Source organism: Lissotriton helveticus, chromosome 1_2 (genome assembly GCF_964261635.1).
Source record: "Lissotriton helveticus chromosome 1_2, aLisHel1.1, whole genome shotgun sequence".
Lineage (NCBI taxonomy): Eukaryota > Metazoa > Chordata > Amphibia > Caudata > Salamandridae > Lissotriton > Lissotriton helveticus.
The window spans coordinates 176,826,733-176,845,385 of NC_136058.1; the positions used below are offsets into that span (position 1 = coordinate 176,826,733).

General features: G+C 46.6%; 1 protein-coding gene across 1 annotated transcript in view; it reads right to left on the bottom strand.

The window, feature by feature from the left end:
* Positions 1-1,485: 1,485 nt before the first annotated feature.
* Positions 1,486-18,653, bottom strand: part of BTF3L4 (basic transcription factor 3 like 4) — a 36,426-nt gene continuing 19,258 nt past the window's right edge. The window contains exons 2-6 of the mRNA XM_078670701.1: positions 10,331-10,392; positions 8,514-8,627; positions 4,445-4,646; positions 3,968-4,027; positions 1,486-2,091 (exon numbers count right to left, since the gene is read on the bottom strand). Of these exons, the coding sequence (XP_078526827.1) occupies positions 2,045-2,091; positions 3,968-4,027; positions 4,445-4,646; positions 8,514-8,627; positions 10,331-10,384 (477 nt within the window). The 5' untranslated portion in view covers positions 10,385-10,392 and the 3' untranslated portion in view covers positions 1,486-2,044. The remainder of the gene's footprint in view (positions 2,092-3,967; positions 4,028-4,444; positions 4,647-8,513; positions 8,628-10,330; positions 10,393-18,653) is intronic.

The following is an 18,653-nucleotide window of genomic DNA, read 5'->3' on the forward strand; positions in this document are numbered from 1 at the left end:
AGGAAAGTTGTGAAGCTTAAGGAGCTCAACCCACATCTGAACAAGAAAACAATTCCCTTGAACCTTACATATCTTGGATCATGGCAAGTTTAAAGAGGGCTGCCAAGCTCAGTGTTCTTATGAGGTTATGTTGACCTAATCTCTTACCCCGATACTGGATTAACGTCCCCTACAAGGTTGTAGGCACCAAAGAGCTGCAAAAGAGATCGAGGCAATTGGAAGAGAATTTAGACATTTTAATAAAAGCAAGGCTTGACTATCTTGAGGCTTTAGTCATTTATCTAGCTGCAGAATTCACTGCATTAAACTGGAATCCCGTTCAGTAAGTCCAGGACCCAACTGGTCTCCTCAAAGTTTTGAGTAATGCAAGTAACCACAAAGGCATTCCCAGAGTTACGAAACGCCAGGGACCCGTATCTTAAAACGGCAGATGTGTAGTAAGGTTTTTTTAATTGGCTGGGGGGCACTCGTAGGCTTTATCACTCTCTACATAGAACCAGGGGCCCAAACATTAAGATGCTTATTTGCACGTAAAGCAAGAACTACTGACTAGCGTAAAACAGTTGGGAATGGTTTGATCATCTGCAGGCAACATGCCACAGCCCTAGTACACAGGACGAAGAGAGAAAATCTCTTGACCATTCTGGGGCTGGATGAGGGTAGATTGAATCAGGTCTGGGTACTCTGCATGCCCAGAATGGTGCAAGCTCACCAATATTTCACTCGCAAAATGTGTACTACTGCTCCTTGAGCCCAGAATGCCCTTGATACTTCTTGGATAGCTGTAGTCAACTTAGGGGCATGGCGCCAGGGGCTCCTGCCTGTTCCCTCACCTCAACTAATTATGCAGATTCAGTGAGCTTGGTCTCACTCTCTGTGCTTCTCAGTGGTCTGCTTTTCACTCCTTAACATATTTCTTCAAAATAATGGTTATACAAATTGATTAAGGGTCACAAAAACTACAGATCTATAGATATTCCTGTGTGGTCACTTGAGTAGCAAGGACTTTCAGCGAGAAAGGCACACATGTTATGCTTTACCTTGACATAGGTATATGCACTGATCACCAAAGTCCTATAAAATCCATGGCTCACCCCCCAGCCCCAAAGGTCTTACTGAGCATGCTCTCTGTCTGATTTTGATGTTGCCAAGTGGTTGTTGGTCTCGACACTGCGTGGTCTCTTTGCAGAAACAAAACCAGATGACTGAGGTAGCATGTGTTCACATCTTTGGTATATATTGATAAAAACATCTCAAACACTCAATTGCTCCAAAACAAGAAATAACAAATGTCACAAATCTTTTCCCTACCACGTTACACTCTGTCCCCAAAGGCAGAATTCTTTGTGAAGTATTTTCAAGATGCAATTGTTACATAGAGTGGGGCAATAGTAGGCTTTTTTTTTTAAGCCAACAAAAATTCTTAATGTAAAAAAATTACCAATCAAAATGCAATGACCAATGTAATCAAGTGATCAAATCTAGTTATAAAAAAATGAATATTTTATTTTCTGTTTGCCCAAGCGCAACACTAAAGGTACAGAAATTGCACCGTTTGAGATGCTGAAAATTGTTAAAATACCTTTAAACAGGGAAAAGAAAACAAAGTCGTGGATGTCTTAACATTATGAGTTTATGATCGTTTTTACAAGCCTGTAACAAAGTAAAACGCAATTTATCTCTGTTAAGGCCACTGCATTCAAAAAGGTACAATATGTTGGGAGGTAAGTAAAGTTAAGATCCGTTAATGTATGCAAGGGGAAAAGTTCAATGCAACCCAATTTATATCCAAACAGCTCTCCACTGAAGACAAAACTCAAGCATTACCAGCATTTCTCACTTTGACCAAAAAAATGGATCCTGGGAGTAAGTGCAAAATGCAAAATCAATAGACAGAAAAAATGCTGACCAAACAGCATCTTTAAAAATACAAAATATTTATATTACTGAACTATTAACACGTGATGTTTATGTTTGAAAAACTTTGAAACCACACAGATGATTATAAAAATCAAGTCCATGGCTTCCAAGTAAGATTACTAATTTAGTTCGCTTCATTCTTTGATGCTTCATCGAAGTTTTCTACGAGATCTGGGGAAAGAAACAAAAGGGCAATCAATCAATACGGTTGTAAACTATTCTTGCACCTTATTTTCAAGACGACAGTTTGTGTAAAACAGTGCACGCAACAAATAATCAACCATAAAACTCCTGCTTAATGCAATTTAAAGGAAGACTACAAACAAATGGGACTGAAGTGAAAAATAGAAACAAGTTTGCAACTATCTACAAATTAATTAGGCCCAGTACTCAGTCAATGCTTTTTCAGATTATTGTGGGAGGTAGAGAATAGCTCACTGTTCCTGTGAAATGCAGGATACCTGCAAAAAGGCTGGCAACTAATGTAGTAGATGGATGGGTGGACAATACAACAACTGGACTCCATATTGCTGGGATCGGGGACCAAACTAATGAAGGGAGCACCTGAAGGATCAGACCATTTCAAAGGCAGATGTGCTGGTGGAAAACATAGTATTTCTGTTGGAAGGTGCAATAAGGTAAATGTCTAAAATAGTGGATGAAAGGTGATAGTTGTACAGTGTTCAACAACGCAAGTCCCGATCCATTGGGTTTTAAACAAAGGCTGCCAGGGAAGAGGTGTGGCGCTGCGGCCAGGGCGACTGACGCTGGAATCTGGGGATCACGGTTCGATCCCCGGCACCGGCGGCAGATTAGCCCAGCACCATGCGACTCTGGGCAATAGCTTGCTTAATCTTCCCGTCGGCCCCCAGCGCCTAGAGACCCTTACGGGTGATTGTGCGCTTTACAAATGTGATTATTGAGACAGCTGTATGGCATGCGACAATAGTAGTTTACCAACGAGTCCACATACGAAGAAAATTAAACATCTGCAATGACAGGAATGTATAGCATGTTTGTGCATAGAAGACAGTGAATAGATATATAGGTTAGAGGATTCCGTCCGGGAAAATATGGAGGGTGTTTAGAACAGTGGCACAAGTTAAAGGAATTAGAAAACGGATAAGGAAGAACTCCTAAGTAGCAGACTAGTTGAAAGAGCTAAATGGCTTAAAATCGTTGGAGTGGACATACATTAAATTAAGACAGAATGGAGAGGAAGAGCCCCAGAAGACATTTAATATTCAGGTTCTGTGTAAAGACTTAGGAAAGTGTATCAGCACAAAGTTTAGTACAGAGGCTTTCACTTTTTCTTGCAAACAACCAGGTCATCGGATTCACAAATCGTAATAGTCTCCTTCATATATCTTAGTTGACAAAAAGAAAGTCCCTCACATTTTATCTTCAAAGTCGCATGCTCATTAGGTCTGACATTTAATGGTGCGTTAGAAGCACTCATGGAGAACAATGTATTCTATACATATTCAAAAGGGCTTTGGTTCAGTCTACGATAACTACTTGTCTCTCTAGCTCCAACACTTTCAATCACTGACTCCAGACATACATCCTAATATCTTGGATCATCCCACTGGAGCATTTTAGTCTCACTATCTTCCAACTGGCTGAATCCTTGTACTTTGTTTGGAATGCATGAGGGACTATTTTACATATGAAAATTATGTTGATCTCACTTTTTTTTTTACCAATGCTTTGTATACACAAAACAGTCCTTTATTAGGCCTTCCACTAGAACTGGATTTTTTATAGCTTTTGTCAGCACTTGAGTGCTAGCATCAAACTTACTGACTTTGTCAAAACTATTTTGATTTTCTGTAGATGCCCGAAATTTTAATGTCAATAGTTCATTGACAATGAACACACTAAATTCTTGCATTATTCTCACAGGCTTGTCTTTTTTGATGCAAGAGGATTTTGGAGACAGTATTACAGAACATGCATTTATTTGGTTATGGAGTAAAATTAAGCTGCAATCTTTGTGCCTTCTAACTGTTGTCATTTTGTAGTCAATGAGGCGCTCTATAGTTACCTGGAACATCATCATCCTCTTCATCAATGTCTTCAGGTTTTGGTGTTTTACTATCCAACACTGCAACAAAAAGGATTAATTATATAGTTGCCATCACAAAAAGTATCCGGAAACTCTCCAACTATCATTCACGGATCAGGGGGAGGAGGGCGCTTGGGCAACTTGAACAATGCAGAAGAGATTGGTTTTGTCAACTATACATAGGCATGTCAAGTTTGTAAACCATTTGCCTAGATTCGCTCCTTAATCGCGCGAATTCCGCCACGGGGGTTTGAGAGATGTTCAGACTTTAAACAAATGTGAGCTGAAACCACTATGGTTAGAAGTAAAATGAACAGTGCTCGAATCACTCTAGACAAGCCCAGACTAACGAGAAATTTAATTTTAAGATTCAAAGCTAGTTCACAATGAAAGCCTACTCTTCAATGACTCTTCAACACACCACCATGTACATTGTGAGATAGATACTACACATACCTTGTCTTGGAAACGTTTCCGCTAACTTCCTAAGACTCGATAAACTGTCTGCGCCGAGTTGACTTAAAATGCCAGGAAGCATTTCTGTGATTTGTTTAGGTTCTGCGTGCCCAGTAATTGCGAAGGTGTTAGCCGAAAGAGAAGCCTGGACCTTTGGGTTGTTGAAATGAATAACTGTTCCATCATCTTTTATCATATTTACCTGTCAAAATACACAAAAACAAGGCACAAATGATGGATTTAAAAGAATACATAATTAATTATTAATTAGCATCGATTCTCAACTTCAACGTGTTTACCTACTCAGTCATAAAAGATCATATTGAAACTATTATGAATTACGTTTTAATGACCAAAGACTTGCATTGTTTTAGACAGTCCGGATAGCAGCCAATTCACCGTGCTTATCTAAAATGGTAAAGTTTTTATGGTGACTAGTATCATGCATTATGGTCTCATAATGCAGGCAAACATTCTAAATGGAAAATTGGTAAAACTAGCACCCCTGGAACATCGGGGAGTTGAAATGAATACGGAGAAGTTTTGCTGTGCACTAACCGTCACAGAAACTATTGAGGCACGAAAAACAGAAGCCACCACTAGAAATAAGATACCCAATATAACTTATTCAAAACAAGCATAGACAGAAGCAGCATTTTTGTAGTGGGTTGCGGGTGAAAAGGGGGTGAGGGAGAATTGCTGGTGCAACTTGCATGTTTAATTGCTAAAGCACCATGCTGAGTGCCTTCTCCCCACTCCCCAGGCACTTGGAAGGGCGTGAGACAATGCAGTGACCACGAGGTTCAAGTGAAAACAAAAGTTGACCTGACCTACCAATTAAGAACAGATGATTTCCATTTTTTTACAACCCAGGGATAAAGGAGGACAGCATACCTTAAAGTACAATGTACTCAGGGGCCAGAAGTAGTTCGGTCCACACAACCCTTTACAACTTTTTGTGCAAAATAATGGTGCCCGAGATTACATACGGATTTTCGAATACGGCCAACGGTGTAATTTAACTGATTTCTTAAATGTTTTAATGCAGAGAACATGTTCACTAGTGAAGAGGTTGGGAACACCTTTGCATTCATGATGGGGGGAAGTAGGTTGTGTAGAGGTGTTAAAGGATGTATATTGGACCAAGCATTACTCCGGTTAGGACTTGAACTACTCATTTTGTAAAATAGCAATCAGACTTAAAAGATAAAATAAGACTGAGTGCACACAATATTACATCTTGAGGATCATGCATATTTATATAGAGTGAAAATGTCACAATTCTACCGGTCAGACTCCCCTACGGCTGCTGCTACCCCAATGATGTTCAATGAGAGCGCAGTGTTGTGCAGCCACTGACACGCATTATTCAGAAAGGGGAAACTTGGAGAACGGAACACCTTTACCAGTGGTGCAATCTATAGATTCATTTCAGAGAAGAGAATATCATCCATAGCTGGTGATAAGTTACGTGACTCACAGTTAAACCACGTTATAACAAATAAGGTGGGGAGAGGATGTAGCTTTAAGGCTAGAGCGGTCGACCACGAAGCTGGTGAACCGGGTTCGAGTCTCGGCAGGGACACTCAACATCCTGCGATTATGGGCGAATCACTTAATCTCCCCGTGCCTAACAAAAATGAATGAGCCAGTCCAACGAAACTGGTGCTCATTTAAAGTGCTCCGATACCTTTTGGTCGAGTCCGATAGATATATATATAAAAAACTAAAAAGGAGGGCAAAGCAGGCATGGTTACAAATGTAGAAGGAACAACAGCAGCGTGTGGACAGAGTAACTTTTGTGTAGATCAGTGAGGTTGAAAGGCGAGAGCATGTATAAGACAAGCAATATTTGGCTAAACTAACAGGTATCCCTTTTGCCCTTGTAGCCGAGTCATTAAATGCACACCAACAAAATGATGCACATGCAGTTTAATAAACCAATTTAAAATTAACTGGTAACTTAAATTAGGTTTGCTAATACAAAAGCCTATCCTGTAGGGTGGAGTAACCCCCCCCACCCCACCAAAAAAAAAAAAACACATTAAGACCGATGGGCTTGGAGCGATGGACAAGTGGGTGTGGTACAGGGAAGGAATTGACCTGCTTGAGGCTGAGCCAGAGAGCCCCACCCGACCCAAACAAACAGAAATTAGTGGAGAAACCAAAGGAGGGTGGGGGGAGCGAATATGAGAGCAACACTGAGCATGGAGGATTGAGTGTTTGAGCAAGGGAAGCAGAACCCAAATAAGAGCTAGAAATCATAGTCCCCCCCCCCCCTTAAACGGAGCAGTGAAAGGATACGAGTCATGCAATCAAAAGGATGGTAAGTAGGTTGTGTTCCAAAGAAGGACAGAACAGAAGGACAAAGATAGCCATTGTAATGGGCTGGGTGCAATAGGCTTTCGCCCAGACCACAAAAAGTTGTATGGTAGGCAAAACTTAAAAGCAACATTTATGAATCAAGTCTTTGGGTCAGTATTCATAGACAAATGCAACGAAGAACAGCAGAGACGAGGTTGACAGAATCACAAACCATCCTGTGTTACAATGTCAACATCTTACGAGTATTTCGTAAGCACGGGTCTGAAGTAACAGCAGTAGCAACAGCTATCTGAACTGAAAAGGATAGTGCCACACTCTTCGAAAGGAGTCAAGAAGGAAGTGGTTAATGACAAGTGAACCAGCCTAAAATGAACAGAGATGGAAAGCCAACAGCCAGTGCCTGAAATGAATAGTTTACTTTAACCTGGTAAAGAGATTAAGGCAAGTAATTTGAGATTCTATTTTTTGTGCACATTTTACACACCAGAAGGTAGAGAATTTGGTAAGCAAAGTTGATTTAGAATAAGTCTTGCGCCCAAAAAAAAAAACGTCCTAGTCCAGTGCTAGTTTTTGGAGAAAAAAAATACCATGAATAGTCATAGGTCAGTTTCTTCCTCTTTCCTCAAAAGAACATTACATAAACACAAGGTACTGTGTTCTAACAAGCTGAGCGTGCTATCTGTGTAACATGTTTTTATGCATCCAAGTGTCAAGAACTCCGTTTGGGATAGCCAGAGGAAAACTCAAATTAAGATGTTAAGGTCAACCAGCAAAAAACAGAAGTGGTTAAAGAGTAAAGAGTCAAGTCAAGTCAGAATTTATATAGCGCACTACATACCCAGAGGGTCTCAAGGCGCTTGAGGAAGGTTTGTGAGGAGTTTGTGTTACATAGGGAGTAGTAAAGCCAGCAAATAAGTCGACAACACATCAGTGGTGAGGCCTTATATGGAATAATACAATCAGCCCTGGATGCCGCATCACAAAATGATAACCCAGAAAAGGTAACAGCAAAATAGTCAGTCGTTTAAAATCACAAATTCAAAGGATGAAAGACAATGCACTTAAACATTTGGAGAATAGGACAGAAACATTTAGATTTGGGAATTAACAGTAGAAAAAACAAACCACTTCTCTGTGAAAGTGCACTACCAAATACAGATTCAAGGATGACGATAAAAAATGTAAAAACACTTTGGAATAAAATTTGGATATTTTCCCCATGAGAAGGGGCGTGAATACATTAAATTCACAACAAGTAGGAGTAATAGACAGTTAATTAGCATAAGGCAGATAAGAACATGACTGGGTTAAGAAACAAATAGTAAAGATCAGATCTAGGAAAGGCTGGACAACTTCAGCTTGTCAAAATCAGGAACAGGCGGACTACATTATTCTGGGTGTCTTTTGCTGCAGATTCTACATTTCACAGCTGTTACCGACATCCGGGGGTAAACAAACTAGGGATATCTGTGAACCAAAAAACGTAGATGGTCCCTTTCAGAACTCATATGTAGTAAACAGCAAAGAAATGTTCAACAAAATGTAGAAACGACGTTGAGTTAAACAACCAAAGCAGATTTCTCATAACCTAACATTAATAGGATAAGCAGAAACTAGCATAGGTCTAACTAAAAAACAAGGTGCTTTTCAGAAATTTCCACCACTACACAGCCATGCATACAGTTTTATAGACTAGGCAGACAGTTGCACTAGTTATGTATAAAAAAAGTCACAAAAACACTACCTCTTCAATACCAGCTATATTATTTACTGCTAGCTTTTTTAGAGAACTCTGTAGTTTTTTGTCATCAGCTGTTGCTGTTCGGTGTACGACTTTCTTCTTTCTGCGAGCTGTACCCTGAGTAAACACAAGGAAAGAGTATTAGTCAGCAAGTCCAGAGATTTCACAGCTGCTTCTGCATGTGTTTAAAAGCATCACAGAAAACACTACAAAAGAAAGTGCTTACTTCAACATTAAAATTGAACTCTGCTCTGAAAGCGGACAACTGTCATTCCCCAATTGCAGGCACCGGCAGTTGTGAATGAACCATCTGCTTTCAATACACATTTGTCCACACTGCTCACCTAAAGCTAGGCGCTCTGTCCATTGTTCGAATAGTTTGCTACTCAGGTGTTGGCCTAGTATTTAGATAAAGTTACCTACAAAGTGGTTTTAGCAAAATTCCATACTAAGCGAGGCAACAATGGAGCTAAAAAAAAGTAAAACCGTTAAAGATCATAACTTAATTTTGTTTTATAAGCAAGTTATTTCAATTTTAGTACAGCTGCTGCTTTTGAATAGTTCTAGAATACTGTTTAAATAATTTGAATTGTGGGGCCCTTGATGATTGGTTCCCAAGAAGTATTTACACCTTTGTTACACAAATACTCTTTGCCTTGATAAACAGATGTCCCCCCAAAAAACATTAAAATCAAGTAGGCCCTCACATCAAACCAATGTGATTCTGACTAGCTTAAGCACCTGCATCAAATAATGTGTTGGTGTGAGCCGAAATGGACTTTAGAATCACACCTGAATCCCTAAAACATTTAACGGACGAACACATTAAACCTGGGGAGTCACAAATTTAACACGGTATCTGCAACTTTCCCCCACAGAACTACGAAGACGCCAGTAGTTTCTGAATGACTAGGAAAAAAAAAAAATGTTAAGATTGGGCTAGAATCTTAAGTGTGCTTTGGAAGAGACTGAGAATAACTGCACCCACCCACAAAGCAAACAGAACAGGTTACTGAGTGCACCGTTATGGTTAGATACCACAGTTATCAAGCACCTCTAGATACACTGCTATTGTTAAACATACCACCAATCTATACAGGACTGTTTAAAACCCTCAAAATGCACGAAGTGCTTAGGATACAACTATATTTTTTGATATTGCTGGACAAGATTGGACCTACATACTACTGAGATTTCTATACTCCTCTCACAATTGTAAACACCTTAGAGAACGCCCTTACTAGGGACCCAGTCTGAGCTACGGATGCATACTTACCTTGTTCTCTGACTCTACACTGAGCAGATCTCATGAATCTGTGTATGTGACGTACCACCTGGTGGATGCCTATATAATCAAATCAACTTTGGAAAAATGTGGTGTCTTGCTTTACACATGAATAAATGACCATTTGACTACTTATGTCAACCACCATAAATGTGTATTTTGTTAAGACTAAAATATTAATTGATTAGCGTGCTATTCAACGCTCCCAAGTAACTGCACAATTGCTCTATACGTTAGTATCTTACAAAGTATCTGACAGTGCTAACTAATTTAAGAGTAGGTGAAGATGGCCATAACATTTTAGACCACTGGTTGGCTATAAAAGGCAAATAAAGAGAATCATGTTTTCTGGTGCTACTAATTATGATCGATCGTATGGGTGTGAGAAAAAAAAAACCCAGATGAATTAAGTGCTTTGATTGTATTCATTTATATGCGTGCCTCTAGACATTTTTCTGTAAACCAGGCCGAATAAAAAAAATGTTTACTAGGTTAAAAACATTCAGAGAATAAACAGTATATATAATGCCCTTACCTTGCCCCCTATCCGAACCTGAGCCTGAAGCTTGGCAAGCTTTTCTTGATTCATTATTAAATCTGAAACGAGAAAGATTGTTAATACCGCTCTCATTACTCCATGTCTTAGTTATGGCACACAACGGGATTATGCTGAAGGCAAGCACAATTTAATAGAAGAAACTAGAGTAGTCACAAAACATAACTAAAAATTATGCAGTACAAGATTTTTCACAACAATGGGGTAACGAACCCTTGTGTTCCTCAGAATCTGGACACGTAATGGAGTTCTGTAAAATGGCTCTGTCGGAAAATTTTCACAGATCTGACTATGTGGTAGTTTGGAGGAAGGTAAGATCTGGACTATCAGATCACACACCAACTGTAACAGCTCACATGTGGTGTACTTAATCACCTGTCCCTGCAAGTTACGGTATGTGGGCATGACCAGCAGGAGGATCAAGCTACGCATTTGCGAACACCGCAGTACGATCCGTTGTCAAAAATCAATGACAAAACTCACAGAACATTTTTTGTCTATGAAACATGGCCCGGATGACATTAAATGGACCATCATAGAACAAGTTGAGAAAGAGTCCAACCTCTTCGAAAAGGAACAACGCTGGGTCTACAGACTGGCCACACATAAGACTGGCCTCAACGATAATATCCCTTGGAATTCAGTACAGAACTAGTTCCATCGTGTAATACTGTGGGAGTTCCATGTTAATCATCTATTTCCTGAAACTGTATGACCCCAACTGACCCTTGTGTAATACAATCACGCTATCCAGTCAATACATCCTTACTCCTATCCTTTTAAGTAAATGGTAACACCCACTGACCCGCTCGCTGAATTTCGAGTTGCACTCGATTAAATAATGTAAATGCACAACCGGCCCACGAACGCTCCCGTTCTGATTGGCCACCTAATAGTCACATGTAGTCCTCCACACACCCCCGCCTCACTATTGGCTAATACACCGATGACACGCTGGAGCTGACCACGCCCAACCCGGAAGCTTCTCACTCATCTATCACGGCGGCGGCTCCGCTCAGTAACACACGGAGCCCTTGGGTTCTTTCATGTTGGCATATCCTTATAACTCGGTTTGTTACTTTCTTGCCAGATCGTAACGAGGAAAGTGCCAGTCCCGAGTTCGCTCATGGAGCATTGAGTAGTAACGCTCCCAGTAAGGCGTTCCGTCTTTCCTCTACTCACATTACCTTTGTGCATGCTCCGTATACCAAGCACTTTCGCTCTTATGTTATTATGTGGTCGGTGTAGCACGTCCAGTTCGGGGTTTTTAACTCACACATTATTTGCGTACTTATTGAATGCTGTTTTAATCACGTGAAGTCGTTTTTCACCACCACGACGACTTCGCTATCTCAGTCATTGAGACATAACACCCACGATTTCGCCCACTAGTGTTTATGCCCCTGTCTAAGGTGAGCACTGACACTGAGCGATCTCAGTATCTACGATACATTGGGTGCGCTACCACGTGGTATGTAATTCGCTGGTTGCCGCGATACTGGGACTTACCTCACACGTCCCTCACATCAAGTCTTTGATGAACAATGATGTACATCACCAATCACGTATTATATGTGTGTTATTTATATGTAAGTTCGTTATCCACAACCCTTTTTCCCTCATTCTTTCCACAGGCTTTTTCTACAAACTAAGAAGAAAACAGCTCTTTGGAGATTCATTTTTTAGTTTCTCCTCTTGTTACATACAAGGATAGGGTGCGCCTTAGCGTGCGTACACCGTCCCTTATGTACTCCATGGTCCTGACGAAAACCTGTTAAATTTACACATAGGTAGAAACATGTAGACCTTTTTAATCTCACACCCTGTATTATAGTTTTTCACCGACAGCTCTCCTAATTGGGCAACAGGTGCCTTACTGTTTTTAATACTATTCGTTACACCCCAGAATAAATCACATAAGTGGGTAGTACCGGATATTTTTAATAACACTTAGTTCCCTCCTTTTCACACATAAAAATTAAATCCCGCTCCACTGTAATCAGGTGTCGCAGCACACCTGGATGGCATTCGGCTATCCGGGTGGGAACCCGATGATGAAGCATGTCACCAACTAGGTTGGTGAGTGAGGGGTCTTCTAAAGGACAAAGGAAGTCCTTCTCTTGGATTGTGGTTAACACACAGACCCGCCTCCATTGAGTATTGGGTATATCCTCTAGGTGTAACTCCCTTATTGTTGTTTACAAGTAAACTGTTACCAACCATGTAAGGTGTGTGTACCGTGCGTTCAATGCATATAGCGAAGGGAACCCCTTTAGCGGCCTTCTCTATAAACTTACAAATCCATGTATAAAAATAATACGACAGAATCATGGTATACAACTCAATACAATTCATTAAGCCGTGCTCAGAAACAACATCACAACATATTTGAAATGTTATTCTTTACAAATGTTATATGCCCATTCAATCGACAGCTGTTTAGGTTTCACCTGTCGAAAGCTGCGCAAGAAGCGTTTCGCGCAGGCGAAATCTAATGTTAGAATAGTATGGGGGATTGAACCCGCCCAGTCTTCCATTGGCTAGCTCCATGAATGGAGGCTAGCCATTGGAAGACATCGTTGTCAATCACTTTTCCCCCGGTCAGAACGCGAATCGTGGGCGTTTGACTCTTTTTTAAGTCCCGCCCCTTGTTGCTGTGTGTCCCAGGCCACGCTGTGATTGGCTGCCGGCCCGGGACACCCCGTGACGTCATTTCCCGGGCCGCGCTGTGATTGGCTGTCGGTCCGGGACCTGACATTCCACTAAAGGCAGGTAGGGCTGGTGCTGAGCCGGTTACACTGCACAGTGCCCGAGGTGACTGATGTTTTTTTTCTCCAACCCTACCAGCCCATCTGATGTAAACTGTCCCTCTGCCATGCCTTTCCGAGGAATTTAACACCCCTAAACCGTCTCCTCCCCCGGCCGAAGGCCCATTACTTTCTGCTGTCCTAGTCCGGCCTGAATCGATGGATGCGCGCGAGAAGCCTGTTCCTTCGACGCTCACATCATCCATCATTATTATCCAGCATCAGCAGGGAGGGGACAGGAATGGCGGGGGCGGGAATGCCAATGTACAGACTGGAGGACTCACGAAGATCCAATGGACTTCTTTTGTGCCAGAGCACCGCTGAATAGATGCGGGGAGTTACAAGCGAGGGTGTCCTGGCAGCACGGCTGCGAGCTTACACTGCGCTCTCGCCGATCCTGGCCTAGTCACCCTGGTCATTTGCATCACTGCCCTGCACGTGCGGAACGAGTGGGCCATCATGGGGCACAGGGCAGTGTATGAGGGCCTCTGGCAGGCCTAGACCCTCTGCCGGTGAACTGCTTTGCTGCAGGGCGGATCTAGTATGACCATCTAAAGTGAGTGGGTCAGATGTGCACGGTGGCATGCGAAGAGCGAGTGCATCTTTGCTGGTTGCTTTCTCCCCAGGAGACAGATTTGAGATGCCAGCCCTCAGCTCCTCGTTTCACTGTTGCCGGTGCTAGCTCCCCCAATGGAACCGAAGAGTACTGTAGTCTTCGAGATGAGGGCGCAGCCATAGCCATTTTGGTTTGGCAGGTTGCAGACTTCATCTGTTCCAAAAGATAATCATATTCTTTTCATACTCTTGGCACCACGTAACTGAAGCCGGAATTCTTTTAAAAAGTTTTTAAAAGACCAATGATCCACCTAATCACACCCCCTGGTGTCGACACAATGATGTAACTAATCACCCCCTTTGAGTGATCAAACCGGGAACGTGCAGTGTGTTAAACCATTTACGATTGTATAATATTGTATTGTAACATCATTGATACAGCGGTTATTAAACTGAGGATTAAAATTAAATTACTTTTTCTTTGACAGGTTTTTTTTTTTAAGACACCATTTTTTATCGTTTTTGCTTCGTCGGTTGCCATGATTTTGTTGTGCTGCTCCTTTGTCAGTACAGGGGTTCATATCTTTCTCTATCTACACTGTTTGTTTTAGCACGTGGACCTTTTCTGTAGGGAAATGTTAAGCGTTTTGTAAACGTCGCTCCCCCCCCGCCTGTTTAAGTGGAGGCCGGGGCCGCACTACGCTGGTTAGTTAATGCTTGGATCATAAATGGCTTGCTTGATTCCCGACAAAGGCTGCTTCTAATGCAGTGAGACAAGGTGCAACATACTGTAGGAGAGCGGGATTCCAGGAAAGGCGCCCCTCCCCCGGCCCACTTCAACATAATCTGGGATCAAACTGTGCAGTCACGTGCCTCTCCTCCTTGGGGGGATCTGGCCTATCCTGATAGAATAGGGGCTGTCGTTCTGGCACCCGGGAAGGATTCCTGCAAATCCTGCTTCAAGGAAAGCCTGAAATAAAGGACCCAAGACGACCGAGTCAGAGAAATTCAGTCAAACGAATAATAAAAGTAGCTTGTTTTAAGTAGTGTTTCCTACCACGCTTGTTTCTAAGAGCTGTAAATAACATTATTATCACCCATTTTTTGCCAACCTCCGGGTTAGGGTTACCAGAAGACTCTGCGTCACCAAGGTCGCCATGTTCCAGTCTTGGGCTTTTGTTTACCATCCAGATGCATTCTGGTATGTCTGATTACCTGGAATTTATTGGCCTAAATTACAAGGCTACAAAGACCAAAGAAAAGCAAACCGGGACTGGAGTAGTGTCTCCTTGGTGGCCTAGTCACTCATTCTGTAACCTTAATCTGTAAAACGTAAGACGCGGCTGACTGCCCGGACTCTGCCTTCTCGTCCTCCAGGGGTTTAAACCGGTCTGGTATTGTACAGTGTTCCTAAGGCCACTACTCCTCTGGTCAGACTTTGCACGGCTGCTTCACAAAAGGCCTAATAATTATTAAACCAAGTCTTTGCTGATTCTACCTCTGCCCAAAGAGGCACAGACCTCTTTGGTTCAGTGTTTCAAAGGCCACTCTTCTTCTGGCCATCGCTCTCTTAGCCCTCCGAGTGCCACCCCTTACAAATAAATGACATAACTTGCTAATAAATAACTTAATAAATAACTTAATCACATTTAAGTTGCACATGCGACCAGCAAGATATATTAATTTATGTTTATATAATCAAAGTATTTGTGAAGTTGGCAAATCTATTTTATGATAAAAGATTACACACCAGAGAAAAATACACAATGTGGGTAGAGATTGATCAACCAAATTAAAGAGACAAATCCTAAATGAAGTAACTTTAGGCTTGGATTGCGTGGTGCGGTTTAATCCTCAGATTAAAAGACTCTGGTTTGGTGCCCTGCGCCTAAGATGCGAAAGTAGAGAGGGGCTGAGTAGATGCATGGTCCTAAGAGGGAAGGAAGCAGGGCTGCCCTGTCCAGCATGTTCACTGCTCTCGGGTCCACCCAGCTCCTGTTCGCTGCTCCCATGCTTAAGGCAAACACAAGCGCCCCATTAGAATGCGCCTCTGTAAACCCACCCAAGATTGTTTTCACAAGAAGGGATAAAGCAAGTGCCTCATGCTCCTGATTTACGTTTGATCTGCACTTACACCTTCAAATTCAGGTAAGGCCAACTCGGCCTGTCATCCTTCCGATGTCATTATGCCGTAGTAACTCCTGCTGTCTGATACGCTTATACGTGAGAAACTGTTGCGTTAAGGGGACAAGTTATCAGTGACCTTTAGTTAATATAAAAGGAAATACTTTATTTAAGTAGCATTGGGCTTCAGGGGTTCACTGATTGGCTCTGTGTGTGGGGGAGCTCTCCGAGTGTGAGGGGGGAGCTCTCCGAGTGTGTGTGTGGGGGGGGGGGGGAGCTCTCCGAGTGTGTGTGTGAGGGGGGAGCTCTCCGAGTGTGTGTGTGGGGGGGGGGAGCTCTCCGAGTGTGTGTGTGGGGGGGGGAAGCTCTCCGAGTGTGTGTGTGGGGGGGAGCTCTCCGAGGGAGGGGAGGGGGAGCTCTCCGAGGGAGGGGAGGGGGGAGCTCTCCGAGGGAGGGGAGTGGGGAGCTCTCCGTGTGGCGGGGGGGCTCTGTGGGGGGGGGGAGCTCTCCGAGTGTGAGGGGGGAGCTCTCCGAGTGTGAGGGGGGAGCTCTCCGAGGGAAGGGGGGAGCTCTGTCTGTGTGTGGGGGGGACTGTGTGGGGGGGGGCTCTGTGTGGGGGGCTCTGTGTGGGGGGGCTCCGTGTGTGGGGGGGGGCTCCGTGTGTGTGGGGGGCTCTGTGTGTGGGGGGGCTCTGTGTGGGGGGGCTCTGTGTGTGGGGGGGGCTCTGTGTGTGGGGGGGGCTCTGTGTGTGGGGGGGGCTCTGTGGGGGGGGCTCTGTGTGTGGGGGGGCTCTGTGTGTGGGGGGGCTCTGTGTGGGGGGGGCTCTGTGTGTGTGGGGGGGGCTCCGTGTGTGTGGGGGGGGCTCCGTGTGTGTGGGGGGGGGCTCCGTGTGTGGGGGGGGCTCCGTGTGTGGGGGGGGGCTCCGTGTGTGGGGGGGGGCTCCGTGTGTGGGGGGGGGCTCCGTGTGTGGGGGGGGGCTCCGTGTGTGGGGGGGGCTCTGTGTGTGGGGGGGGCTCTGTGTGTGGGGGGGGCTCTGTGTGTGGGGGGGCTCTGTGTGTGGGGGGGCTCTGTGTGTGGGGGGGCTCTGTGTGTGGGGGGGGCTCTGTGTGTGGGGGGGGCTCTGTGTGTGGGGGGGGCTCTGTGTGTGTGGGGGGGCTCTGTGTGTGTGGGGGGGCTCTGTGTGTGTGGGGGGGCTCTGTGTGTGTGGGGGGGCTCCGTGTGTGGGGGGGCTCCGTGTGTGTGGGGGGGCTCCGTGTGTGTGGGGGGGCTCCGTGTGTGTGGGGGGGGCTCCGTGTGTGGGGGGGGGCTCCGTGTGTGGGGGGGGGGCTCCGTGTGTGGGGGGGGCTCCGTGTGTGGGGGGGGGGCTCCGTGTGTGGGGGGGGCTCCGTGTGTGGGGGGGGCTCCGTGTGTGGGGGGGGCTCCGTGTGTGGGGGGGGCTCCGTGTGTGGGGGGGGCTCCGTGTGTGGGGGGGGCTCCGTGTGTGGGGGGGGCTCCGTGTGTGGGGGGCTCCGTGTGGGGTGGGGGGGGGCTCCGTGTGGGGTGGGGGGGGGCTCCGTGTGGGGGGGCTCTGTGTGTGGGGGGGCTCCGTGTGTGTGGGGGGGCTCCGTGTGTGTGGGGGGGCTCCGTGTGTGTGGGGGGGCTCCGTGTGTGGGGGGGGGCTCCGTGTGTGGGGGGGGGCTCCGTGTGTGGGGGGGGGGGGCTCCGTGTGTGGGGGGGGGGGGCTCCGTGTGTGGGGGGGGGGGGCTCCGTGTGTGGGGGGGGGCTCCGTGTGTGGGGGGGGGCTCCGTGTGTGGGGGGGGGCTCCGTGTGTGGGGGGGGGCTCCGTGTGTGGGGGGGGCTCCGTGTGTGGGGGGGGCTCCGTGTGTGGGGGGGGCTCCGTGTGTGGGGGGGCTCCGTGTGTGGGGGGGCTCCGTGTGTGGGGGGGGGCTCCGTGTGTGGGGGGGGCTCCGTGTGTGGGGGGGCTCCGTGTGTGGGGGGGGGCTCCGTGTGTGTGGGGGGGCTCCGTGTGTGTGGGGGGGCTCCGTGTGTGTGGGGGGGCTCCGTGTGTGTGGGGGGCTCCGTGTGTGTGGGGGGGCTCCGTGTGTGTGGGGGGCTCCGTGTGTGGGGGGGGGCTCCGTGTGTGGGGGGGGGCTCCGTGTGTGGGGGGGGCTCCGTGTGTGGGGGGGCTCCGTGTGTGGGGGGGGCTCCGTGTGTGGGGGGGGCTCCGTGTGTGGGGGGGGCTCCGTGTGTGGGGGGGGCTCCGTGTGTGGGGGGGGCTCCGTGTGTGGGGGGGGCTCCGTGTGTGGGGGGGGCTCCGTGTGTGGGGGGGGCTCCGTGTGTGGGGGGGGCTCCGTGTGTGGGGGGGGCTCCGTGTGTGGGGGGGCTCCGTGTGTGGGGGGGGCTCCGTGTGTGGGGGGGGGCTCCGTGTGGGGGCTGGGGGGGGGCTCCGTGTGGGGGGGGCTCTGTGTGTGGGGGGGGGCTCTGTGTGTGGGGGGGGCTCCGTGTGTGGGGGGGGCTCCGTGTGTGGGGGGGGGCTCCGTGTGTGGGGGGGGGCTCCGTGTGTGTGGGGGGGCTCCGTGTGTGGGGGGGGGCTCCGTGTGTGGGGGGGGCTCCGTGTGTGGGGGGGGCTCCGTGTGTGGGGGGGGCTCCGTGTGTGGGGGGGGCTCCGTGTGTGGGGGGGGGCTCCGTGTGTGGGGGGGGGCTCCGTGTGTGGGGGGGGGCTCCGTGTGTGGGGGGGGCTCCGTGTGTGGGGGGGGGCTCCGTGTGTGGGGGGGGGCTCCGTGTGTGGGGGGGGGCTCCGTGTGTGGGGGGGGCTCCGTGTGGGGGGGGGCTCCGTT